The sequence below is a fragment of the Salmo salar genome, chromosome 21 (genome assembly GCF_965601325.2).
Source record: "Salmo salar chromosome 21, fSalSal1, whole genome shotgun sequence".
In the NCBI taxonomy this organism is placed as follows: Eukaryota; Metazoa; Chordata; class Actinopteri; order Salmoniformes; family Salmonidae; genus Salmo; species Salmo salar.
The window spans coordinates 45,983,559-46,011,434 of NC_138311.1; the positions used below are offsets into that span (position 1 = coordinate 45,983,559).

At 43.5% G+C, this 27,876-nt stretch overlaps 1 protein-coding gene across 1 annotated transcript in view; it reads left to right on the forward strand.

The window, feature by feature from the left end:
• Positions 1–27,876, forward strand: part of LOC106582383 (rab3 GTPase-activating protein catalytic subunit) — a 139,785-nt gene that overhangs the window by 2,951 nt on the left and 108,958 nt on the right. Inside the window, 5 exon segments of the mRNA XM_082966901.1 lie at positions 9,593–9,712; positions 11,324–11,489; positions 11,787–11,886; positions 12,622–12,703; positions 12,892–12,960. Of these exon segments, the coding sequence (XP_082823027.1) occupies positions 9,593–9,712; positions 11,324–11,489; positions 11,787–11,886; positions 12,622–12,703; positions 12,892–12,960 (537 nt within the window).

Sequence of the window (27,876 nt, forward strand, 5' to 3'; positions counted from 1 at the left end):
TACACACACAAGTTATTTGGTGGCATTTACGTATGTCCCCATTACCAGTAACACGTAATCAAAATCTATTTCTTTCTGTGCTGTTTCTTTGTTCATTTGTTCAGTCTCAACCAGGATTTCATCATACATGTCAAGCTCTGTCCGTCTGTGACCTCTCTTTCTTGGTGCGCACTGTCACGGTATCTGTTTCCATCTTGTCCAGCTGTGTCTGTAACATTTCACGTAAACCCTGTTTCTTGTCTGCATCGAAGTAGCGGTCCTTGTACCTATCAAATCAAACTTTATTTGTCACGTGCGCTGAATACAACGAGTGTAGACCTTATGGTGAAATGCTTACTTACAAGCCCTTAACTAACAGTGCAGTTCAAGAAGAGTTAAGAAAATATTTACCAAATAAACGAAAGTAAAAAGTAACCCAATAACATAACAATAACAAGGCTATATAGAGGGGTTACCGGTACCGAGTCAGTGTGTGGGGGTACAGGTTAGAGGTAATTTGAACACGTAGGTAGGGGTGAAGTGACTATGCATAGATAATAAACAGCGAGTAGCAGCAGTGTACAAAACAAATGGGGGGGGGGTCAATGTAATAGTCCGGTGGCCATTTGATTAATTATTTAGCAGTCTTATGGCTTGGGGGTAGAAGCTGTTAAGGAGACTGTTGGTCCTAGACTTGGTGCTCCGGTACCGCTTGCCGTGCGGTAGCAGAGAAAACAGTCTATGACTAGGGTGGCTGGAGTTTTTGATGCAACCAGTCAGAATGCTCTCGATGGTGAAGCTGTAGAACTTTTTGAGGATCTGGGGACCCATGCCAAATCTTTTCAGTTTTCTGAGGGGGAAAAGGTTTTGTCGTGCCCTCTTCATGACTGTCTTGGTGTGTTTGGACCATGATAGATCGTTGGCGATGTGGACACCAAGGAACTTGAAACTCTCGACCCGCTCCACTACAGTCCCGTTGATGTTAATGGACGCCTGTTTGGCCCGCCTTTTCATGTAGTCCACGATCAGCTCCTTTGTCTTGCTCACATTGTGGGAGAGATTGTTGTCCTGACACCACAATGCCAGTTCTTCTGTCACCACACTGTCAGTTCTCTGACCTCCTCCCTATAGGCTGTCTCATTGGTGATCAGGCCTACCACTGTTGTGTCGTCAGCAAACTTAATGATGGTGTTGGAGTTGTGTTTGGCCACTCAGTCGTGGGTGAACAGGGAGTACAGGAGTGGACTAAGTACACACCCCTGAGGGTCCCCAGTGTTGAGGATCAGCGTGGCAGATGTGTTGTTGCTTATCCTTACCACCTGGGGTCGGCCCGTCAGGAAGTCCAGGATCCAGTTGCAGATGGAGGTGTTTAGTCCCACGGTCCTTTGCTTAGTGATGAGCTTCGTGGGCACTATGGTGTTGAACACTGAGCTGTTGTCAATGAACAGTATTCTCACATAGGTGTTTCCCTTTGTCCAGGTGGGAAAGTGCAGTGTGGAGTGCGATTAAGATTGCGTCGTCTGTGGATCTGTAGGGGCAGTATGCGAATTGTAGTGTGTCTTGGGGATCTGGGAGGATGCTGTTGATGTGAGCCATTACAAGCCTTTCAAAGCTTCATGGCTACCAACGTGAGTGCTACGGGGCGGTAATCATTTAGGCAGGTTACCTTCGCTTCCTTGGGCACAGGGACTATGGGGGTCTGCTTGAAACATGTTGGTATTACAGACTCAGTCAGGGAGATGTTGAAAATGTCAGTGAAGACACTTGCCAGTTGGTCCGAGCAGTCTTTGAGTACACGTCCTGGTAATCCATCTGGCCCCGCGGCTTAGTGAATGTTGACCTGTTTAACTTCTACGTTTGCGTCCCACCCTAGTCAACAGCCAGTGGAATCGCGTGGCGCGAAATACAAATACCTCAAAAATGCTATAACTTAAATTTCTCAAACATATGACTATTTTACACCTTTTTAAAGACAAGACTCTTGTTAATCTAACCACATTGTCCAATTTCAAAAAGGCTTTACAGCGAAAGCAAAACATTAGATTATGTCAGGAGAGTACCCTGCCAAAAATAATCACACAGACATTTTCAAAGCAAGCATATATGTCACAAAAACCACAGCTAAATGCAGCACTAACCTTTGATCTTCATCAGATGACACTCCTAGGACATTATGTTATACAATACATGCATGTTTTGTTCAATCAAGTTCATATTTATATCAAAAAACAGCTTTTTACATTAGCATGTGATGTTCAGAACTAGCATACCCACCGCAAACTTCCGGTGAATTTACTAAATTACTCATGATAAATGTTGACAAAATACATAACAATCATTTTAAGAATTATAGATACAGAACTCCTTTATGCAATCGCTATGTCCGATTTTAAAATAGCTTTTCGGCGAAAGCACATTTTGCAATATTCTGAGTACATAGCTCGGCCATCACGGCTAGCTATTTTGACACCCACCAAGTTTGGGACTCACTAAACTCAGAATTACGATTAGAAAATTTGGATTACCTTTGCTGTTCTTCGTCAGAATGCACTCCCAGGACTTCTACTTCAACAACAAATGTTGTTTTGGTTCCAAATAATCCATAGTTATATTCAAATAGCTCCGTTTTGTTTGTGCTTCAGGTCACTATCCGAAGGGTGACGCGCGAGCGCATTTCGTGACAAAAAATGTCAAAATATTCCATTACCGTACTTAGAAGCATGTCAAACGCTGTTTAAAATCAATTTTTATGCTATTTTTCTCGTAAAATAGCGATAATATTCCAACCGGGCAACGTTGTATTCATTCAAAGGCTGAAAAAAAAATGGAGTAGTCTCGTGGACGCGCATCTCAGTCTCACTGTCCCCAGGCTGACCACTTACAAATTCTGCTGCTGTTCTTTGCCCAGAGACAGCAGACACCCCATTCCACTTTCTGGTGGCTTTAGAGAGCCAATGGAAGCCTTAGAAAATGTCACGTTACAGCACAGATGCTGTATTTTCGATAGAGATTCAACAGAAGGACAACAAATTGTCAGACAGGGCACTTCCTGGATGGAATATTCTCAGGTTTTGGCCTGCCATATGAGTGCTGTTATACTCACAGACACCATTCAAACAGTTTTAGAAACATTAGAGTGTTTTCTATCCAAATCTACTAATTATATGCATATTCTCGTTTCTGGGCAAGAGTAGTAACCAGTTTAAATCGGGTACGTTTTTTATCCGGCCGTGCAAATACTGCCCCCTAGCCCCAACAGGTCTTGCTCACATCGGCTACCGAGAGCGTGATCACACAGTCATCCAGAACAGCTGGTGCTCTTGTGCATGCTTCAGTGTTGCTTACCTCGAAGCGAGCATAAAAGGCATTCAGCTCGTCTGGTAGGCTCGCGTCACTGGGCAGCTCGTGTCTAGGTGTCCCTTTGTAGTTTGTAATAGTTTTCAAGCCCTGCCACATCCGATGAGCGTCAGAGCCTGTGTAGTAGGATTCAATCTTAAACCTGTATTGACGCTTCTCTTATTTGATGGTTTGTCTGAGGGCATAGCAGGATTTCTTATATGCGTCCAGGTTAGAGTCCCGCTCCTTGAAAGCGGCAGCTCTAGCCTTTAGCTCGATGCGGATGTTGCCTGTAATCCATGGCTTCTGGTTGGGATATGTACATATGGTCACTGTGGGGACGACGTCGTCAATGTACTTATTGATGAAGCCAATGACAGGTGGTATACTCCTCAATGCCATTGGATGAATCCCAGAACATATTCCAGTCTGTGCTAGCAAAACAGTTCTGTAGCGTAGCATCGTAGTATCGAGCATGGTGGCGACACAGTAAAGAGGCTCAGAGAGAATGCCACCGAATCGCTTGTTCACAGCCTCTTGTGGAGTACTTTTGCAAGTTTTAACCCCACTGTCTGTGTCGGCAGTTTTGTTGAGCAGGTGTTTCAATGCCATGACAGAGGGTATCACGTCTGCTGCAGACGCAGTTGATGAGCTTATTTCTCCAGTCAGTTGTTCGAATGGAGCTAGGAGTGTGTTCATGTTTCCAAGTTTCAAACATGTTCTCATATGCCATTGAAATCCATATGCCACCGTAAAAGCCTTGGTTTCATGCATGTTAACATTAGAAGCCTACTCCCTAAGTTTGTTTTACTCAGTGCTTTAGCACACTCTGCCAACTCGGATGTCTTAGCCGTGTCTGAATCCTGGCTTAGGAAAACCACCAAAAACCCTGAAATCTCCATTGCTAACTATAACATTTTCCGCCAAGATAGAACTGCCAAAGGGGGCGGTGTTGCAATCTACTGCAAAGATAGTAATAGAGAACTCTGCAGGCTATCCAAGTCTGTTCCCAAACAATTCGAGCTTCTACTTCTAAAAATGTACCTTTCCAGAAACAAGTCTCTCACTGTTGCCGCTTGCAATAGACCTCCCTCTGCCCCCAGCTGTGCCCTCGATACCATATGTGAATTAATTGCCCCCCATCTATCTTCTGAGCTTGTGGTACTAGGTGACCTAAACTGGGACATGCTTAACACCCCGGCCATCCTACAATCTAAGCTTGATGCCCTCAATCTCACACAAATTATCAATGAACCTACCAGGTACAACCCCAAATCTGTAAACACGGGCACCCTCATAGATGTCATCCTAACTAACTCTCCCTCCAAATACACCTCTGCTGTTTTCAATCAAGATGTCAGCGATCACTGCCTCATTGCCTGCATCCGTAATGGGTCTGCGACCAAACGACCACCCCTCATCACTGTCAAACGCTCCCTAAAACACTTCTGCGAGCAGGCCTTTCTAATTGACCTGGCCGGGGTATCCTGGAATGACATTGACCTCATCCCGTAAGTAGATGATGCCTGGCTATTCTTTAAAAGTGCCTTCCTCTCCATCTTATCATGCCCCACTCAAAAAATGTAGAACTAGGAATAGATATAGTCCTTTGTTCACTCCAGACCTGTCTGCCCTTGACCAGCACAAAAACATCCTGTGGCGTTCTGCATTAGCATCGAATAGCCCCCGTGATATGCAACATTTCAGGGAAGTTAGGAACAAATATACACAGGCAGTTAGAAAAGTTAAGGCTAGCTTTTTCAAACAGAAATTTGCATCCTGTAGTACTAACACAAAAAAGTTCTGGGACACTGTAAAGTCCATGGAGAATAAGAGCACCTCCTCCCAGCTGCCCACTGCTCTGAGGCTAGGAAACACTGTTACCACCGATAAATCCACTATAATTGAGAATTTCAATAACCCTCCACAGCAACCTGCCAAAGCCCCCACCATTTCTCCTTCACCCAAATCCAGGTAGCTGATGTTCTGAAAGAGCTGCAAAATCTGGACCCATACAAATCAGCCGGGCTAGACAATCTGGACCCTCTCTTTCTAAAATTATCTGCCAAAATTGTTGCAACCCCTATTACTAGCCTGTTCAACCTCTCTTTCGTATCGTCTGAGATTCCCAAAGATTGGAAAGCTGCCGCGGTCATCCCCCTCTTCAAAGGGGGTGACACTCTAGACCCTTTCTAAGGTCTTCGAAAGCCAAGTTAACAAACAGATTACCGACCATTTCGAATCCCACCGTACCTTCTCCGCTATGCAATCTGGTTTCAGAGCTGGTCATGGGTGCACCTCAGCCACGCTCAAGGTCCTAAACGACATCATAACCGCCATCGATAAGAGACATTACTGTGCAGCCGTATTCATCGACCTTCCCAAGGCTTTTGACTCTGTCAATCACCACATTCTTATTGGCAGACTCGACAGCCTTTGTTTCTCAAATGATTGCTTCGCCTGGTTTACCAACTACTTCTCTGATAGAATTCAGTGTGTCAAATCGGAGGGCCTGTTGTCCGGACCTCTGGCAGTCTCTATGGGTGTGCCACAGGGTTCAATTCTCGGGCCGACTCTCTTCTCTGTATACATCAATGATGTTGCTCTTGCTGATGGTGAGTCTCTGATCCACCTCTACGCAGACGACACCATTCTGTATACTTCTGGCCCCTCTTTGGACACTGTGTTAACTAACCTTCAGACGAGCTTCAATGCCATACAACCCTCCTTCCGTGGCCTCCAACTGCTCTTAAACGCAGGTAAAACTAAATGCATGCTATTCAATCGATCACTGCCCGCACCTGCTCGCCCGTCCAGCATCACTACTCTGGACGGCTCTGACTTAGAATACGTGGACAACTACAAATACCTGGGTGTCTGGTTAGACTGTAAACTCTCCTTCCAGACTCACATTAAGCATCTCCAATCAAAAATTAAATCTAGAATCGGCTTCCTATATCGCAACAAAGCATCCTTCACTCATGCTGCCAAACACACCCTCGTAAAACTGATCATCCTACCAATCCTCGACTTCGGTGATGTCATCTATAAAATAGCCTCCAACACTCTACTCAACAAACTGGATGCAGTCTATCACAGTGCCATCCGTTTTGTCACCAAAGCCCCATACACTTCCCACCATTGCAACCTGTACGCTCTCGTTGGTTGGCCCTCGCTTCATACTCGTCGCCAAACCCACTGGCTACAGGTTATCTACAAGTCTCTGCTAGGTAAAGCTCACTGGTCACCATAGCAGCACCCACTCGTAGCATGCGCTCCAGCAGGTATATCTCACTGGTCACCCCCAAAGCCAATTCCTCCTTTGGCTGCGTTTCCTTCCAGTTCTCTGCTGCCAATGACTGGAACGAACTGCAAAAATCTCTGAAGTTGGAGACTCATATCTCCCTCACTAGCTTTAAGCACCAGCTGTCAGAGCAGCTCACAGATTACTGCACCTGTACATAGCCCATCTGTAAACAGCCCATCTATCTACCTACCTCATCCCCATACTGTATTTATTTATTTATCTTGCTCCTTTGCACCCCAGTATCTCTACTTGCACGTTCATCTTCTGCACATCTACCATTCCAGTGTTTAATTGCTATATTGTAATTACTTTGCCACCATCGCCTATTTATTGCCTTAACTTACCTCATTTGCACTCACTGTATATATACTTTTTGTTTTCTTTTGTTCTACTGTATTATTGACTATGTTTTGTTTATTCCATGTGTAACTCTGTGTTCTTGTATGTGTCGAATTGCTACGCTTTATCTTGGCCAGGTCGCAGTTGCAAATGAGAACTTGTTCCCAACTAGCCTACCTGGTTATATATATATACATCCGTTTTGAGTTTATGCCTGGAAGAGACTCAGCTGATGGAGTGTCTCAGGAGTTAGTTACTAAAATATATATATATTTTAGTATTTTTTTCTTTTTTTCGTTCCTTTTTTGTAATTATTTTTTTTTTTAATGGCAGCAGAGGTATGAGAACCAGCACATTCTTGAGCATGCAATACGGCTTTCCTCAGTACGAAATCCTCGTCGACCCACTGTGCTGTCAGACTCACCATGCTCACGGGGCTGACATCGCTGGTCCAAATGTCAGTCGTGAGGCTAATAGCAGACGCCCATAGCAAGTAGCTCATGGATATCTGTTTCAACGATACTGTGTAACTCCGGTAGGGCAACATCTGAAAAATAGCGCCTACTTGGTAGTGTGTAGTGGGGCTCGAGGTGCTCAACCAGTCGGCGAAAGCCAACATCATCCACAACCGAGAATGGTTGATTGTCAAGGGCAATGATGTCTTATCTTGGCGTTAATGGATTTCGCCTTTGAATTGTCTCGCTGAAATGTTCTTACTTTTTCAAATGACTGCTCGACTTGAACTTGTTTAGCTTTTGTTCTGTGTAGTGCTGCATTTTTTTGTGGCGTCATTACGTCATCTACCTTCCTTATATAGGTATGCACGTCAGCTTTGACATCGGTTTTGCCCATCGCCGTTAAACTAGACATTGGGCCAATGTTGGCATTTTTGCTAATATCGGCCTATATCGATATGCTTACCAATATGTTGTGCATCCCTAATGAGTACAGTACTCCAGGTCTCCTCTCCCTAACCTTTACCACACATCTTTATGTTAAGATGGGAATTAAAATGTCTCAAGACATTCACTACTGCTATTGATATTTGTTAACACCAAATCTGTCTGATATGTTTTACTATATATTATAGAGGTTGTAATTTGACCTGACTTGATGGATGGTGTTGTAGCTGTCTGCTCTCATTTTAAAGCAGCAATATGTCATTTTTGGGCTACCCGACCATATTCGCATAGAAATGTGAGTTATATACGTGTCAGTCTAATTGAAAGCAAATCTAGGAAGCGTTAGATCTGGTCTTCAGTGAGCTCCAAAGGTAAGGGGGACACTGATATTTTGTTGTTTTTTGTGTCTGTACTCCAACACTTTGCATTTGTAATGATACAATGACTGAGGTTAAAGTGCAGACAGTCAGTTTTAATTTGAGGGCATTTTCATCCATAAGCGTTTAGAAATGACAGGGGATCAAAAGTATTCTGACAAATTCACATGTGTATTAAAGTAGTAAAAAGTAAGGTATTTGGTCCCATATTCATAGCATGTAATGACTACATCAAGCTCGTGACTGTACACATTTGTGTCCAATAGAAATTAATGGTAAATAATGTATTGTGTCATTTTGGAATCACTTTTATTGTAAATAAGAATATAATTTGTTTCTTAACACTTCTACAGTACATTAATGCGGATGCTACCATGATTACGGATCATCCTGAATGAATTGTGAATAATGATGAGTGAGAAAGTTACAAACGTACAAATATCATACTCTCAAGACATGCTAACCTCTCACCATTACAATAACATGGGAGGTGCTCCCCCGCGCACCCTCCCTTCTCTGGGGGGGCAGGGAGGTATGATATTTGTGCGTCTAACTTTCTCACTCATCATTATTCACGATTCATTCGGAATTATCCGTAATCCTGTTAGCATCCATGTTAATGTAGAAGTGTTTAGAAATGTATTCTATTCTTATTTACAATAAAAGTGACTCCAAAATGTCACATTATTTACCATTCATTTCTATTGGTCACAAAATAATCTGAAACACAACCAAAACAAACAGCAAATGCATCCAACAAAATTGTAGAGTCACAAGTTTGATGTAGTCATTCCGTGCTATGAATATGGGACCAAATACACAATTTTTACTACTTTAATTCGCATAAGTGAATTTGTTCCAATACCTTTGGTCCTCAAAAATGGACAGACTATGTACAATGTGCTGGGCTGTAATTTCTGAACGGTTCATCCGATATGAATGAAAATACCCTCAAATTAAAGCTGACAGGTTGCACTTATAACATCATAGTCATTGTATCATTTCAAATCCAAAGTGCTGGAGTACAGAGACAACAACAAAACATGTGTCACTGTCCCATTACTTTAGGAGCTCACTGTATGTGTGCTACTTTTATGCTTCCCAATTTTCTGTTTAGTTTTTGTATCTTTTACTTTCATTTCGGACACCAGCTTCAATCAGCTGAAAATACAACATTTTTGGTTATGGAAATATATTTCACAATGGTTTAGATGGTACAATGATTCTCTGCACAATGACTGCTTGTTCTGTCACAAACTGACATTAGGCAAACAAATTGAATTTTAGCAACCAGGAAATGGCAGAGCGATTTCTGCATATGCACCTTTTAAGTATCCAGTCTGTGTTTGTAGGTATGGCATGCGTGAGATTGTGGTCATCTCCCCTGGGGCCAACTGGGAGCCAGTCATCAGTGAGTCCAAGTGCGACCTGCTCCTCAGCTCTGTCTCCATCTCTCTGACCAACACAGACTGGTAGGTGACAGTAGCTCCATCTCTCTGGCCAACACAGGCTGGTAGGTGACAGTAGCTCCATCTCTCTGGCCAACACAGACTGGTAGGTGACCGTAGCTCCATCTCTCTGACCAACACAGACTGGTAGGTGACAGTAGCTCCATCTCTCTGACCAACACAGGCTGGTAGGTGACCGTAGCTCCATCTCTCTGACCAACACAGACTGGTAGGTGACAGTAGCTCCATCTCTCTGACCAACACAGACTGGTAGGTGACCGTAGCTCCATCTCTCTGACCAACACAGGCTGGTAGGTGACAGTAGCTCCATCTCTCTGACCAACACAGACTGGTAGGTGACAGTAGCTCCATCTCTCTGGCCAACACAGGCTGGTAGGTGACCGTAGCAACAATGAATACTGTATTCAGCAAATATTATATTCCTGTCTCCATGGGAACAGGAACTGTTATGGTTATAAGTCACAGTTATACAACAACTGTTTATGTTCTTTTGGAAAATCAAGTTAAAATATGTTCCAGAATTTGCTTTGACAAATAAAAGAAGAGCTGGTACTGCCAATGTGTCCTAGAGCTAATCATGGATCTATGCTGAGGTTCCTACACATTCACACAGCTAGTTGCAACATGCTCTTTGTGTGTGTTTCTGTATAATGTCACAAGCCATGTTTTAAAATAGCAACACTGTGGGAAGTGAGTACAGCCCTCCATGGCATCATGTATTGCGGTAGGTCAGCTGGTATCCATGGCAACACTGGGCTGAATGGAAGATGGTAGCAGTGTAGATCTGTAGCTCTGTGGCTCTGTAGCAAGGTCATCTGGTCTCACTGTCTCTCTGGGAGTTTACTGTGTGGCAGAGAGACATTAACAACACATTGTTAGAGTAAGAGGAAGCATGTATCAGATCATCAGCACGTAGCTTCATGAGCACGTGTTCTATCACTGATGCATGTATCATTTATTACAAATAATGTTGTTTTGTGACTTCAAATTAGAGAAAGAATGACATATTTTTGAATAGAATAATATTCAAGGTCAGTATGTGGGGGGAAAAAAGCATGAAAAAGTATGTACTCATTACTGAAAGTCGCTCTGCATAAGAGCGTCTGCTAAATGACTAACGGAAATGTAAAAAAATGGAACAAGGCTTATTAAATGATTTACTTATTCAATCCACTAGGTGGCGTATGTTTTGTCTGTAGTTCCTCTACTGTGCACCAGGTGCTGCTGTGTAGCTGTGGTGGTAGAATAGGGTTGTGGAGGGAGTTACAGGATTTCAGTCTGTGGCTGCCCTTCCACATTGATACCAGAGATTCCTGACATGTCTCTAAAGTTAAAGGGATCACTTCAGAATCAAACATCATCCGTTGTGCAGCTCCAAATATATGCCTCAATCCCAAACCAACTGAAAGATTAGTCAAATCGGAAATCTTTCTACAGCTGGATCTTGACTGCCGATGGCGTGTGACTAACTCATCTTGACACAAGAACAGAGAGTAGTTACAGTAGCCACAGGATTTCAACGTGTGGCTGCTCTCCCATAAAACATCAAACTTTGAAATGACCTACCCTTTTTTAAAGTCCTCTATTTCCCCTGTCCCTGTGGATGCCGTACAGCCAGGTGCCGATGTGTGTACAAATCCAGCAGAAGTGGAGGAGGATGTACCATGGGGAGTGCCAGGGACCGGGGGTGCATACCGACTTTGAGATGGTCTACCTCCGCAAGGTGCCCAGCCAATACAACTACCTCTCAGGCCTGCTGGACATCTTTAAGTCCAAGATGGTGAGTAAGGAAGGACCTGGTCTAATGACTTCATGCCTAACATGAACCTTTTAGCTCTTTCACATGGGTCACCCCAGACTAACTGTAGGTCCAGTTTCCCTGAATGAGAGTAAGCCTAGTGTTGGACTAAGATTCACTTTCAATGGTGAATCTTCATTAAGCATATATTTTTTTTTGTCCAGGACTAGGCTGAACCTTTGTCTGGGTACCCAGCCCCCTGCTAGATATGATGGATAGCACAAGATATTTCATAACCTTGTCTCTATTTATGTTTCTCTTTCCTCTGTTGTTCTCCAGGTCTGCCCCCTGTCTCCTCTTCCTCCCATCAACATCGCTATCCGCTTCACGTACGTTCTGCAGGACTGGCAGCAGTACTCCTGACCTCAGCAGCCCCCTGGTACACACAACAACCACACAACCCACTAAACAGGAAGGAATGTGTCTAGTTATTTGTGCCGTTAACTCCGGCACACTTATATACCAGAGTTGATGTGGGTTTGAATCCAGCCCACTCGCACTCCTCAGACCTTTCCTGTCTGCTTTTATAAAACCACATCCTGTCTGTTCAGTAAAACCACATCCTGTCTGTTCAGTAAAACCACATCCTGTGTGTTCAGTAAAACCACATCCTGTCTGTTCAGTAAAACCACTGATATAACTGATATAATCCACTCACTCTCTCTTTGCTCCAAATTCAATAGTGGATGGTTCTTCCCACAGTTATGTTAAGTGCTGCTCTCCGGGGTACATTTTAGTGTTGCAAATAGATGCTTGAGTCTTTGAGTGGTGCAGGGAAGGCGGTAAAAGATCGGAGGTCAGAGAGCTTTTTAAACGGCTCACAAACTGACAATATTTCTGCTCCTCTTGAATGGAACCTGAGAGGAATGGCAGTGGGTGGAGGGTCAATTTGAGGTTTTTATATTTGACACCAGAGTATATTTGGTCCTTTAGTTTTTATTGTTATGAATTTGCCTGCCTTCAAGGCATTGAGGATTAAAAAGCATAGGAAGTGTTAACAGTTTTGGTTCTTCTTTCTACCTCTAAGTGAAAGTATTGGGAGTTGAATCAAAGTCATGACTGAACAGAAAAAGGTGAACGTTTTTTTTTCTTTTCTTTTTTTCTTTGCCTCCAGACTTCGAAGGTCTCCTCGGAGGGGAGGTGGGAGGGGTGGAGTTTGGGAAGCTGCCATTCGGAGCGTGTGAGGATCCAATCAGGTAGGACTGATGTAGCCATGGCGACAAGTCAAAGCATGCTTGATTTAGGTATTTGCCTCATTGTTCATGTGTATTCTTGACGTCTTTGGCATGAGCCTTTAATTAATTATTGGCCAAACTGTAGCTTATAGTGAGAAGTTTATAAAGCAAAACAAACAAATCTGTATTTTCTTTCATTGTTGCCTCAGTGAGCTTCACCTATTGACCACCTGGCCCCACCTGACAGAAGGTATCGTGGTGGATAACGATGTGTACTCGTGAGTGTCAACCACCACACTCCCTCCCTCCCCTCTGACCTGCTGGTTAACACACATTGATGGAACATCTTAACAGCCTGAGATACGATCTATCAAGAACATTGTTTGTCCTCTTACCAAATGACAGCAAATATAGAGGTGTCATTGTCAATAAATAGAATCAGTATCCAGGTTGAGCTTATAAAGCAAGTGAGCATTGAGGTGGATGGAGAGATAGCAAGAGAAAGAACATCGAGTCAGTAAAACAAGTTCTCCATAGCTTTGGAACACTGAAAGGTTGTTACCCATATTAATATCCTGTGTGCCAGACAGTGTAGGTGTTGAGAGGGAGGTTGTGGAGGAGGTGTGTGGGAGAGGATATAACAAGTACCTCAGCCCCAGCAACACCGCTCGCTCATTCAACTGCATTAAAGCTGAAATTAATTCATGCTGAATGATTTTACGCTTTTCAGTTTAGTGATGAAATGGTGCTCAGTGAGCCATCGCTTCATATTAACGGTGTGTTTTTCTTCAAGTCCCTCCATCCTAAATGTGCTTGAGCTTCATTGTATAAAGAGTCTCTTTGAAGGGAATCAAAGCTATCTGCACCTAGATGCAGAAACATTTAGATTAGCCCTGTCAAAAACAAGATGGTCCTCTTTCAAAGACTGTTTTGGGGTTTAATTTGCTGGTTGTATTTATTGGTGAATCCCCTTAGTGCGCTCTGGGGTAGAAATGTTAGATATAATATTTGGGGGTTTTAGAGAAGATGTGACTTGCTTCGGGTCAACTTGTCAACTAAAATGGTACCCTCCCTGACTGACTGGCTGACTGACTGGGTAATATATATTAAATGGCAACTGAAATGGTACCCTCCCTGACTGACTGGCTGACTGACTGGGTAATAGATATTATATGTCAACTGAAATGGTATCCTCCCTGACTGACTGGCTAACTGACTGGGTAATATATATTATATGTCAACTGAAATGGTACCCTCCCTGACTGACTGGCTGACTGACTGGGTAATAGATATTATATGTCAACTGAAATGGTATCCTCCCTGACTGACTGGCTGACTGACTGGGTAATATATATTAAATGGCAACTGAAATGGTACCCTCCCTGACTGACTGGCTGACTGACTGGGTAATAGATATTATATTATATGTCAACTGAAATGGTACCCTCCCTAACTGACTGACTGGGTAATAGATATTATATGTCAACTGAAATGGTACCCTCCCTAACTGACTGACTGGGTAATATATATTATATGTCAACTGAAATGGTACCCTCCCTGACTGACTGGCTGACTGACTGGGTAATAGATATTATATGTCAACTGAAATTGTACCCTCCCTGACTGACTGGCTGACTGACTGGGTAATAGATATTATATGTCAACTGAAATGGTACCCTCCCTAACTGACTGACTGGCTGACTAACTGGGTAATAGATATTATATGTCAACTGAAATGGTACCCTCCCTGACTGACTGGCTGACTGACTGGGTAATAGATATTATATGTCAACTGAAATTGTACCCTCCCTGACTGACTGGCTGACAGACTGGGTAATAGATATTATATGTCAACTGAAATGGTACCCTCCCTCACTGACTGACTGACTGGGTAATAGATATTATATGTCAACTGAAATGGTACCCTCCCTGACTGACTGGCTGACTGACTGGGAAATAGATATTATATGTCAACTGAAATGGTACACTGACTGACTGGCTGGCTGACTGACTGACTGGGTAATAGATATATGTCAACTGAAATGGTACCCTCCCTGACTGACTGACTGGGTAATAGATATTATATGTCAACTGAAATGGTACCCTCCCTGACTGACTGGCTGACTGACTGGGTAATAGATATATGTCAACTGAAATGGTACCCTCCCTGACTGACTGACTGGGTAATAGATATTATATGTCAACTGAAATGGTACCCTCCCTGACTGACTGTCTGACTAACTGGGTAATAGATATATGTCAACTGAAATGGTACCATCCCTATCTGACTGACTGACTGACTGGGTAATAGATATTATATGTCAACTGAAATTGTACCCTCCCTGACTGACTGACTGACTGACTGACTGACTGACTGACTGGGTAATAGATATTATATGGCAACTGAAATGGTACCCTCCCTAACTGACTGGCTGGGTAATAGATATTATATGTCAACTGAAATGGTACCCTCCCTGACTGACTGACTGGCTGACAGACTGGGTAATAGATATTATATGGCAACTGAAATGGTACCCTCCCTGACTGACTGACTGACTGGCTGACTGACTGGGTAATAGATATTATATGGCAACTGAAATGGTACCCTCCCTAACTGACTGGCTGACTGACTGGTTGGCTAACTGACTGACTGACTGGGTAATAGATATTATATGGCAACTGAAATGGTACCCTCCCTAACTGACTGACTGGGTAATAGATATTATATGTCAACTGAAATGCTACCCTCCCTGACTGACTGACTGGCTGACTGACTGGGTAATAGATATTATATGTCAACTGAAATGGTACCCTCCCTATCTGACTGACTGACTGACTGACTTGGTAATAGATATTATATGTCAACTGAAATTGTACCCTCCCTGACTGGCTGACTGGCTGACTGACTCACTGACTGGGTAATAGATATTATATGGCAACTGAAATGGTACCCTCCCTAACTGACTGACTGGCTGACTGACTGGCTGGCTAACTGACTGACTGACTGACTGGGTAATAGATATTATATGGCAACTGAAATGGTACCCTCCCTAACTGACTGACTGGGTAATAGATATTATATGGCAACTGAAATGCTACCCTCCCTGACTGGCTGACTGACTGACTGACTGGGTAAAAGATATTATATGGCAAATGAAATGGTACCCTCCCTGACTGACTGACTGACTGACTGGGTAAAATATATTATATGTCAACTGAAATGGTACCCTCCCTAACTGACTGACTGGATAATAGATATTATATGGCAACTGAAATGGTACCCTCCCTAACTGACTGACTGCCTTACTGACTGGGTAATAGATATTATATGGCAATTGAAATGGTACCCTCCCTTACTGACTGACTGGCTGACTGACTGGGTAATAGATATTATATGTCAACTGAAATGGTACCCTCCCTGGCTGACTGACTTGCTGACTGACTGACTGACTGGCTGACAGACTGGGTAATAGATATTATATGTCAACTGAAATGGTACCGTCCCGAACTGACTGACAGACTGGGTAATAGATATTATATGGCAACTGAATTGGTACCCTCCCTAACTGACTGACTGGGTAATAGATATTATATGTCAACTGAAATGGTACCCTCCCTGACTGACTGACTGACTGACTGACTGACTGACTCGGTAAAAGATATTATATGTCAACTGAAATGGTACCCTCCCTAACTGACTGACTGGGTAATAGAAATTATATGGCAACTGAAATGGTACCCTCCCTGGCTGACTGACTTGCTGACTGACTGGGTAATAGATATTATATGGCAACTGAAATGGTACCCTCCCTGAATGACTGGCTGGCTGACTGACTGGCTGGCTGACTGGGTAATAGATATTAAATGGCAACTGAAATGGTACCCTCCCTAACTGACTGACTGGCTGGCTGACTGACTGGTAATAGATAGTATGTGTCAACTGAAATGGTACCCTCCCTAACTGACTGACTGGCTGACTGACTGGCTGACTGGGTAATAGATATTATATGTCAACTGAAATGGTACCCTCCCTGGCTGACTGACTGACTGGCTGACAGACTGGGTAATAGATATTATATGTCAACTGAAATGGTACCCTCCCTAACTGGCTGACTGACTGACTGGGTAATAGATATTATATGTCAACTGAAATGGTACCCTCCCTGACTGACTGGCTGACTGGGTAATAGATATTATATGTCAACTGAAATGGTACCCTCCCTAACTGACTGGCTGGCTGACTGACTGACTGACTGGCTGACTGACTGGGTAATAGATATTATATGTCAACTGAAATGGTACCCTCCCTAACTGACTGACTGGGTAATAGATATTATATGTCAACTGAAATGGTACCCTCACTGGCTGGCTGACTGACTGACTGACTGGCTGACAGACTGGGTAATAGATATTATATGTCAACTGAAATGGTACCCTCCCTAACTGACTCACTGGGTAATACATATTATATGGCAACTGAAATGGTACCCTCCATAACTGACTGACTGGCTGACTGACTGGGTAATAGATATTATATGTCAACTGAAATGGTACCCTCCCTAACTGACTGACTGACTGACTGGCTAATATATATTATATGGCAATTGAAATGGTACCCTCCCTGACTGACTGACTGACTGACTGGCTGACTGACTGACTGACTGACTGACTGGGTAATAGATATTATATGGCAACTGAAATGGTACCCTCCCTGGCTGACTGACTGGCTGACTGACTGGGTAATAGATATTATATGGCAACTGAAATGGTACCCTCCCTACCTGACTGGCTGGCTGACTGACTGGCTGGCTGACTGGGTAATAGATATTAAATGGCAACTGAAATGGTACCCTCCCTAACTGGCTGACTGACTGGCTGACTGACTGACTGGGTAATAGATATTATATGTCAACTGAAATGGTACCCTCCCTGACTGACTGACTGACTGGGTAATAGATATTATATGTCAACTGAAATGGTACCCTCCCTATCTGACTGACTGTCTGACTGACTGATTGACTGACTGGGTAATAGATATTATATGTCAACTGAAATTGTACCCTCCCTGGCTGACTGACTGACTGACTGGGTAATAGATATTATATGTCAACTGAAATGGTACCTTCCCTGACTAACTGGCTGACTGACTGGGTAATAGATATTATATGTCAACTGAAATGGTACCCTCTCTGACTGACTGACTAGGTAATAGATATTATATGTCAACTGAAATGGTACCCTCCCTAACTGACTGACTGGGTAATAGATATTATATGGCAACTGAAATGGTACCCTCCCTGGCTGACTGACTGGCTGACTGACTGGGTAATAGATATTATATGGCAACTGAAATGGTACCCTCCCTACCTGACTGGCTGGCTGACTGACTGGCTGGCTGACTGGGTAATAGATATTAAATGGCAACTGAAATGGTACCCTCCCTAACTGGCTGACTGACTGGCTGACTGACTGACTGGGTAATAGATATTATATGTCAACTGAAATGGTACCCTCCCTGACTGACTGACTGACTGACTGGGTAATAGATATTATATGTCAACTGAAATGGTACCCTCCCTATCTGACTGACTGACTGACTGACTGATTGACTGACTGGGTAATAGATATTATATGTCAACTGAAATTGTACCCTCCCTGGCTGACTGACTGACTGACTGGGTAATAGATATTATATGTCAACTGAAATGGTACCTTCCCTGACTAACTGGCTGACTGACTGGGTAATAGATATTATATGGCAACTGAAATGTTACCCTCCCTGACTGACTGACTGGCTGACTGACTGGGTAATAGATATTATATGGCAACTGAAATGGTACCCTCCCTAACTGACTGACTGACTGACTGGGTAATAGATATTATATGTCAACTGAAATGGTACCCTGACTGACTGACTGGCTGACTGACTGACTGGGTAATAGATATTACATGTCAACTGAAATGGTACCCTGACTGACTGGCTGGCTGACTGGCTGACTGACTCGGTAATATATATTATATGTCAACTGAAATAGTACCCTCCCTGGCTGACTGACTGGCTGCCGCTGACTGACTGACTGACTGGGTAATAGATATTATATGGCAACTGAAATGGTACCCTCCCTGACTGACTGGGTAATAGATATTATATGTCAACTGAAATGGTACCCTCCCTGACTGACTGGGTAATTGATATTATATGTCAACTGAAATGGTACCCTCCCTGGCTGACTGACTGGCTGACTGACTGACTGACTGACTGGCTGACAGACTGGGTAATAGATATTATATGTCAACTGAAATGGTACCCTCCCTGACTGACTGGCTGACTGACTGGGTAATAGATATTATATGTCAACTGAAATGGTACCCTCCCTGACTGACTGGCTGACTGACTGGGTAATAGATATTATATGTCAACTGAAATGGTACCCTCCCTAACTGACTCACTGGGTAATACATATTATATGGCAACTGAAATGGTACCCTCCATAACTGACTGACTGGCTGACTGACTGGGTAATAGATATTATATGGCAACTGAAATGGTACCCTCCCTGACTGACTGGCTGAGTGACTGGGTAATAGATATATGTCACCTGAAATGGTACCCTCCCTATCTGACTGACTGACTGACTGACTGACTGGGTAATAGATATTATATGTCAACTGAAATGGTACCCTCCCTGACTGACTGACTGACTGACTGACTGACAGACTGACTGACTGACTGGGTAATAGATATTATATGGCAACTGAAATGGTACCCTCCCTAACTGACTGACTGGGTAATAGATATTATATGTCAACTGAAATGGTACCCTCCCTAACTGACTGACTGGGTAATAGATATTATATGTCAACTGAAATGGTACCCTCCCTGACTGACTGACTGGCTGACTGACTGGGTAATAGATATTATATGGCAACTGAAATGGTACCCTCCCTAACCGACTGGCTGACTGACTGGCTGGCTAACTGACTGACTGACTGGGTAATAGATATTATATGGCAACTGAAATGGTACCCTCCCTAACTGACTGACTGGGTAATAGATATTATATGGCAACTGAAATGGTACCCTCCCTGGCTGACTGACTGGCTGACTGACTGGGTAATAGATATTATATGGCAACTGAAATGGTACCCTCCCTACCTGACTGGCTGGCTGACTGACTGGCTGGCTGACTGGGTAATAGATATTAAATGGCAACTGAAATGGTACCCTCCCTAACTGGCTGACTGACTGGCTGACTGACTGACTGGGTAATAGATATTATATGTCAACTGAAATGGTACCCTCCCTGACTGACTGACTGACTGACTGGGTAATAGATATTATATGTCAACTGAAATGGTACCCTCCCTATCTGACTGACTGACTGACTGACTGACTGACTGATTGACTGACTGGGTAATAGATATTATATGTCAACTGAAATTGTACCCTCCCTGGCTGACTGACTGACTGACTGGGTAATAGATATTATATGTCAACTGAAATGGTACCTTCCCTGACTAACTGGCTGACTGACTGGGTAATAGATATTATATGGCAACTGAAATGTTACCCTCCCTGACTGACTGACTGGCTGACTGATTGGGTAATAGATATTATATGGCAACTGAAATGGTACCCTCCCTGACTGACTGACTGACTGACTGGGTAATAGATATTATATGTCAACTGAAATGGTACCCTGACTGACTGACTGGCTGACTGACTGACTGGGTAATAGATATTACATGTCAACTGAAATGGTACCCTGACTGACTGGCTGGCTGACTGGCTGACTGACTCGGTAATATATATTATATGTCAACTGAAATGGTACCCTCCCTGGCTGACTGACTGGCTGCCTGACTGACTGACTGACTGGGTAATAGATATTATATGGCAACTGAAATGGTACCCTCCCTGACTGACTGGCTGAGTGACTGGGTAATAGATATATGTCACCTGAAATGGTACCCTCCCTATCTGACTGACTGACTGGCTGACTGACTGGGTAATAGATAATATATGTCAACTGAAATTGTACCCTCCCTGACTGACTGACTGACTGACTGACTGACTGACAGACAGACTGACTGACTGACTGGGTAATAGATATTATATGGCAACTGAAATGGTACCCTCCCTAACTGACTGACTGGGTAATATATATTATATGTCAACTGAAATGGTACCCTCCCTGACTGACTGGCTGACTGACTGGGTAATAGATATTATATGTCAACTGAAATGGTACCCTCCCTGACTGACTGACTGACTGGCTGACTGACTGGGTAATAGATATTATATGGCAACTGAAATGGTACCCTCCCTAACCGACTGGCTGACTGACTGGCTGGCTAACTGACTGACTGACTGGGTAATAGATATTATATGGCAACTGAAATGGTACCCTCCCTAACTGACTGACTGGGTAATGGATATTATATGTCAACTGAAATGCTACCCTCCCTGACTGACTGACTGACTGACTGACTGACTGACTGACTGACTGGGTAAAAGATATTATATGGCAACTGAAATGGTACCGTCCCTGACTGACTGGCTGACTGACTGGGTAATAGATATTAAATGGCAACTGAAATGGTACCCTCCCTGACTGTCTGGCTGACTGACTGGGTAATAGATATTATATATCAACTGAAATGGTACCCTCCCTAACTGACTGACTGGATAATAGATATTATATGTCAACTGAAATGGTACCCTCCCTAACTGACTGACTGGGTAATAGATATTATATGTCAACTGAAATGGTACCCTCCCTAACTGACTGACTGGGTAATATATATTATATGTCAACTGAAATGGTACCCTCCCTGACTGACTGGCTGACTGACTGGGTAATAGATATTATATGTCAACTGAAATTGTACCCTCCCTGACTGACTGGGTAATAGATATTATATGTCAACTGAAATGGTACCCTCCCTAACTGACTGACTGGCTGACTAACTGGGTAATAGATATTCTATGTCAACTGAAATGGTACCCTCCCTGGCTGACTGACTGGCTGACTGACTGACTGACTGGCTAACAGACTGGGTAATAGATATTATATGTCAACTGAAATGGTACCCTCCCTCACTGACTGACTGGCTGACTGACTGGGTAATAGATATTATATGTCAACTGAAATGGTACCCTCCCTATCTGACTGACTGACTGACTGGGTAATAGATATTATATGGCAACTGAAATGGTACCCTCCCTAACTGACTGACTGGGTAATATATATTATATGTCAACTGAAATGGTACCCTCCCTGACTGACTGGCTGACTGACTGGGTAATAGATATTATATGTCAACTGAAATGGTACCCTCCCTAACTGACTGGCTGACTAACTGGGTAATAGATATTCTATGTCAACTGAAATGGTACCCTCCCTGGCTGACTGACTGGCTGACTGACTGACTGACTGGCTGACAGACTGGGTAATATATATTATATGTCAACTGAAATGGTACCCTCCCTCACTGACTGACTGGCTGACTGACTGGGTAATAGATATTATATGTCAACTGAAATGGTACCCTCCCTGACTGACTGACTGGCTGACTGACTGGGTAATAGATATTATATGTCAACTGAAATGGTACCCTCCCTATCTGACTGACTGACTGACTGACTGACTGGGTAATAGATATTATATGGCAACTGAAATGGTACCCTCCCTAACTGACTGACTGGGTAATATATATTATATGTCAACTGAAATGGTACCCTCCCTGACTGACTGGCTGACTGACTGGGTAATAGATATTATATGTCAACTGAAATGGTACCCTCCCTGACTGACTGACTGACTGACTGACTGACTGACTGACTGACTGACTGACTGACTGACTGGCTGACAGACTGGGTAATAGATATTATATGTCAACATAAATGGTACCCTCCCTGACTGACTGACTGGCTGACTGACTGGGTAATAGATATTATATGTCAACTGAAATGGTACCCTCCCTGACTGACTGACTGGGTAATAGATATTATATGTCAACTGAAATGGTACCCTCCCTGACTGACTGACTGACTGACTGGGTAATAGATATATGTCAACTGAAATGGTACCCTCCCTATCTGACTGACTGAATGACTGACTGACTGACTGACTGACTGGGTAATAGATATTATATGGCAACTGAAATGGTACCCTCCCTGACTGGCTGACTGACTGACTGGGTAATAGATATTATATGTCAACTGAAATGGTACCCTCCCTGACTGACTAACTGGCTGACTGACTGGGTAATAGATATTATATGTCAACTGAAATGGTACCCTCCCTGACTGACTGACTGGGTAATAGATATTATATGGCAACTGAAATGGTACCCTCCCTGACTGACTGGCTGACAGACTGGGTAATAGATATTATATGCCAACTGAAATGGTACCCTCCCTAACTGACTGGCTGACTGACTGGCTGGCTAACTGACTGACTGACTGGGTAATAGATATTATATGGCAACTGAAATGGTACCCTCCCTGACTGACTGGCTGACAGACTGGGTAATAGATATTATATGCCAACTGAAATGGTACCCTCCCTAACTGACTGACTGGCTGACTGACTGGCTGGCTAACTGACTGACTGACTGGGTAATAGATATTATATGGCAACTGAAATGGTACCCTCCCTGACTGACTGACTGGCTGACTGACTGGGTAATAGATATTATATGGCAACTGAAATGGTACCCTCCCTAACTGGCTGACTGACTGGGTAATAGATATTATATGGCAACTGAAATGGTACCCTCCCTGACTGACTGGCTGGCTGACTGACTGGGTAATATATATTATATGTCAACTGAAATGGTACCCTCCCTGACTGGCTGACTGACTGACTGGGTAATAGATAGTATATGGCAACTGAAATGGTACCCTCCCTGACTGACTGGCTGACAGACTGGGTAATAGATATTATATGTCAACTGAAATGGTACCCTCCCTAACTGACTGACTGGATAATAGATATTATATGGCAACTGAAATGGTACCCTCCCTAACTGACTGACTGGCTTACCGACTGGGTAATAGATATTATATGGCAATTGAAATGGTACCCTCCCTTACTGACTGACTGGCTGACTGACTGGGTAATAGATATTATATGGCAATTGAAATGGTACCCTCCCTGACTGACTGACTGGCTGACTGACTGGGTAATAGATATTATATGTCAACTGAAATGGTACCCTCCCTGGCTGACTGACTGGCTGACTGACTGACTGACTGACTGGCGGACAGACTGGGTAATAGATATTATATGTCAACTGAAATGGTACCGTCCCGAACTGACTGACAGACTGGGTAATAGATATTATATGTCAACTGAAATGGTACCCTCCCTGACTGGCTGACTGACTGACTGGGTAATAGATAGTATATGGCAACTGAAATGGTACCGTCCCGAACTGACTGACTGACTGGGTAATATATATTATATGTCAACTGAAATGGTACCCTCCCTGACTGGCTGACTGACTGACTGACTGACTGGGTAATAGATAGTATATGGCAACTGAAATGGTACCCTCCCTGACTGACTGGCTGACAGACTGGGTAATAGATATTATATGTCAACTGAAATGCTACCCTCCCTGGCTGACTGACTGACTGACTGACTGACTGGGTAATAGATATTATATGGCAACTGAAATGGTACCCTCCCTAACTGACTGACTGGGTAATAGATATTATATGTCAACTGAAATAATACCCTCCCTGACTGGCTGACTGACTGACTGACTGACTGACTGGGTAAAAGATATTATATGTCAACTGAAATGGTACCCTCCCTAACTGACTGACTGGCTGACAGACTGGGTAATAGATATTATATGGCAATTGAAATGGTACCCTCCCTTACTGACTGACTGGCTGACTGACTGGGTAATAGATATTATATGGCAATTGAAATGGTACCCTCCCTGACTGACTGACTGGCTGACTGACTGGGTAATAGATATTATATGTCAACTGAAATGGTACCCTCCCTGACTGACTGGCTGACTGGGTAATAGATATTATATGTCAACTGAAATGGTACCCTCCCTACCTGACTGACTGACTGACTGACTGGGTAATAGATATTATATGGCAACTGAAATGGTACCCTCCCTGGCTGACTGACTGGCTGACTGACTGGGTAATAGATATTATATGGCAACTGAAATGGTACCCACCCTAACTGACTGGCTGGCTGACTGACTGGCTGGCTGACTGGGTAATAGATATTAAATGGCAACTGAAATGGTACCCTCCCTAACTGACTGACTAGCTGGCTGACTGACTGGTAATAGATATTATGTGTCAACTGAAATGGTACCCTCCCTAACTGACTGACTGACTGGCTTACTGACTGGCTGACTGACTGACTGACTGGGTAATAGATATTATATGTCAACTGAAATGGTACCCTCCCTGGCTGACTGACTGACTGGCTGACAGACTGGGTAATAGATATTATATGTCAACTGAAATGGTACCCTCCCTAACTGGCTGACTGACTGACTGGGTAATAGATATTATATGTCAACTGAAATGGTACCCTCCCTGACTGACTGGCTGACTGGGTAATAGATATTATATGTCAACTGAAATGGTCCCCTTCCTAACTGACTGGCTGACTGACTGGCTGGCTGACTGACTGACTGGCTGACTGACTGGGTAATAGATATTATATGGCAACTGAAATGGTACCCTCCCTGACTGACTGGCTGACAGACTGGGTAATAGATATTATATGCCAACTGAAATGGTACCCTCCCTAACTGACTGACTGACTGGCTGGCTAACTGACTGACTGACTGGGTAATAGATATTATATGGCAACTGAAATGGTACCCTCCCTGACTGACTGACTGGCTGACTGACTGGGTAATAGATATTATATGGCAACTGAAATGGTACCCTCCCTAACTGGCTGACTGACTGGGTAATAGATATTATATGGCAACTGAAATGGTACCCTCCCTGACTGACTGGCTGGCTGACTTACTGGGTAATATATATTATATGTCAACTGAAATGGTACCCTCCCTGACTGGCTGACTGACTGACTGGGTAATAGATAGTATATGGCAACTGAAATGGTACCCTCCCTGACTGACTGGCTGACAGACTGGGTAATAGATATTATATGTCAACTGAAATGCTACCCTCCCTGGCTGACTGGCTGACTGACTGACTGACTGACTGGGTAATAGATATTATATGGCAACTGAAATGGTACCCTCCCTAACTGACTGACTGGGTAATAGATATTATATGTCAACTGAAATGCTACCCTCCCTGACTGACTGACTGGCTGACTGACTGACTGACTGACTGGGTAAAATATATTATATGGCAACTGAAATGGTACCCTCCCTGATCTGACTGACTGACTGACTGGGTAAAAGATATTATATGTCAAATGAACTGGTACCCTCCCTAACTGACTGACTGGCTGACAGACTGGGTAATAGATATTATATGTCAACTGAAATGGTACCCTCCCTAACTGACTGACTGGATAATAGATATTATATGGCAACTGAAATGGTACCCTCCCTAACTGACTGACTGGCTTACCGACTGGGTAATAGATATTATATGGCAATTGAAATGGTACCCTCCCTTACTGACTGACTGGCTGACTGACTGGGTAATAGATATTATATGGCAATTGAAATGGTACCCTCCCTGACTGACTGACTGGCTGACTGACTGGGTAATAGATATTATATGTCAACTGAAATGGTACCCTCCCTGGCTGACTGACTGGCTGACTGACTGACTGACTGACTGGCGGACAGACTGGGTAATAGATATTATATGTCAACTGAAATGGTACCGTCCCGAACTGACTGACTGACTGGGTAATATATATTATATGTCAACTGAAATGGTACCCTCCCTGACTGGCTGACTGACTGACTGGGTAATAGATAGTATATGGCAACTGAAATGGTACCCTCCCTGACTGACTGGCTGACAGACTGGGTAATAGATATTATATGTCAACTGAAATGGTACCCTCCCTAACTGACTGACTGGGTAATAGATATTATATGTCAACTGAAATGGTACCCTCCCTAACTGACTGACTGGCTGACAGACTGGGTAATAGATATTATATGTCAACTGAAATGGTACCCTCCCTGACTGACTGACTGGCTGACTGACTGGGTAATAGATATTATATGTCAACTGAAATGGTACCCTCCCTGACTGACTGGCTGACTGGGTAATAGATATTATATGTCAACTGAAATGGTACCCTCCCTACCTGACTGACTGACTGACTGACTGACTGGATAATAGATATTATATGTCAACTGAATTGGTACCCTCCCTAACTGACTGACTGGGTAATAGATATTATATGGCAACTGAAATGGTACCCTCCCTGGCTGACTGACTGGCTGACTGACTGGGTAATAGATATTATATGGCAACTGAAATGGTACCCACCCTAACTGACTGGCTGGCTGACTGACTGGCTGGCTGACTGGGTAATAGATATTAAATGGCAACTGAAATGGTACCCTCCCTAACTGACTGACTGGCTGGCTGACTGACTGGTAATAGATATTATGTGTCAACTGAAATGCCACCCTCCCTAACTGACTGACTGGCTGACTGACTGACTGACTGACTGGGTAATAGATATTATATGTCAACTGAAATGGTACCCTCCCTGGCTGACTGACTGACTGGCTGACAGACTGGGTAATAGATATTATATGTCAACTGAAATGGTACCCTCCCTAACTGGCTGACTGACTGACTGGGTAATAGATATTATATGTCAACTGAAATGGTACCCTCCCTGACTGACTGGCTGACTGGGTAATAGATATTATATGTCAACTGAAATGGTCCCCTTCCTAACTGACTGGCTGACTGACTGACTGGCTGGCTGACTGACTGACTGACTGGCTGACTGACTGGGTAATAGATATTATATGTCAACTGAAATGGTACCCTCCCTGGCTTACTGACTGACTGGCTGACTGACTGACTGACTGACTGGCTGACAGACAGACTGGGTAATAGATATTATATGTCAACTGAAATGGTACCGTCCCGAACTGACTGACAGACTGGGTAATAGATATTATATGGCAACTGAAATGGTACCCTCCCTGACTGACTCACTGGGTAATACATATTATATGTC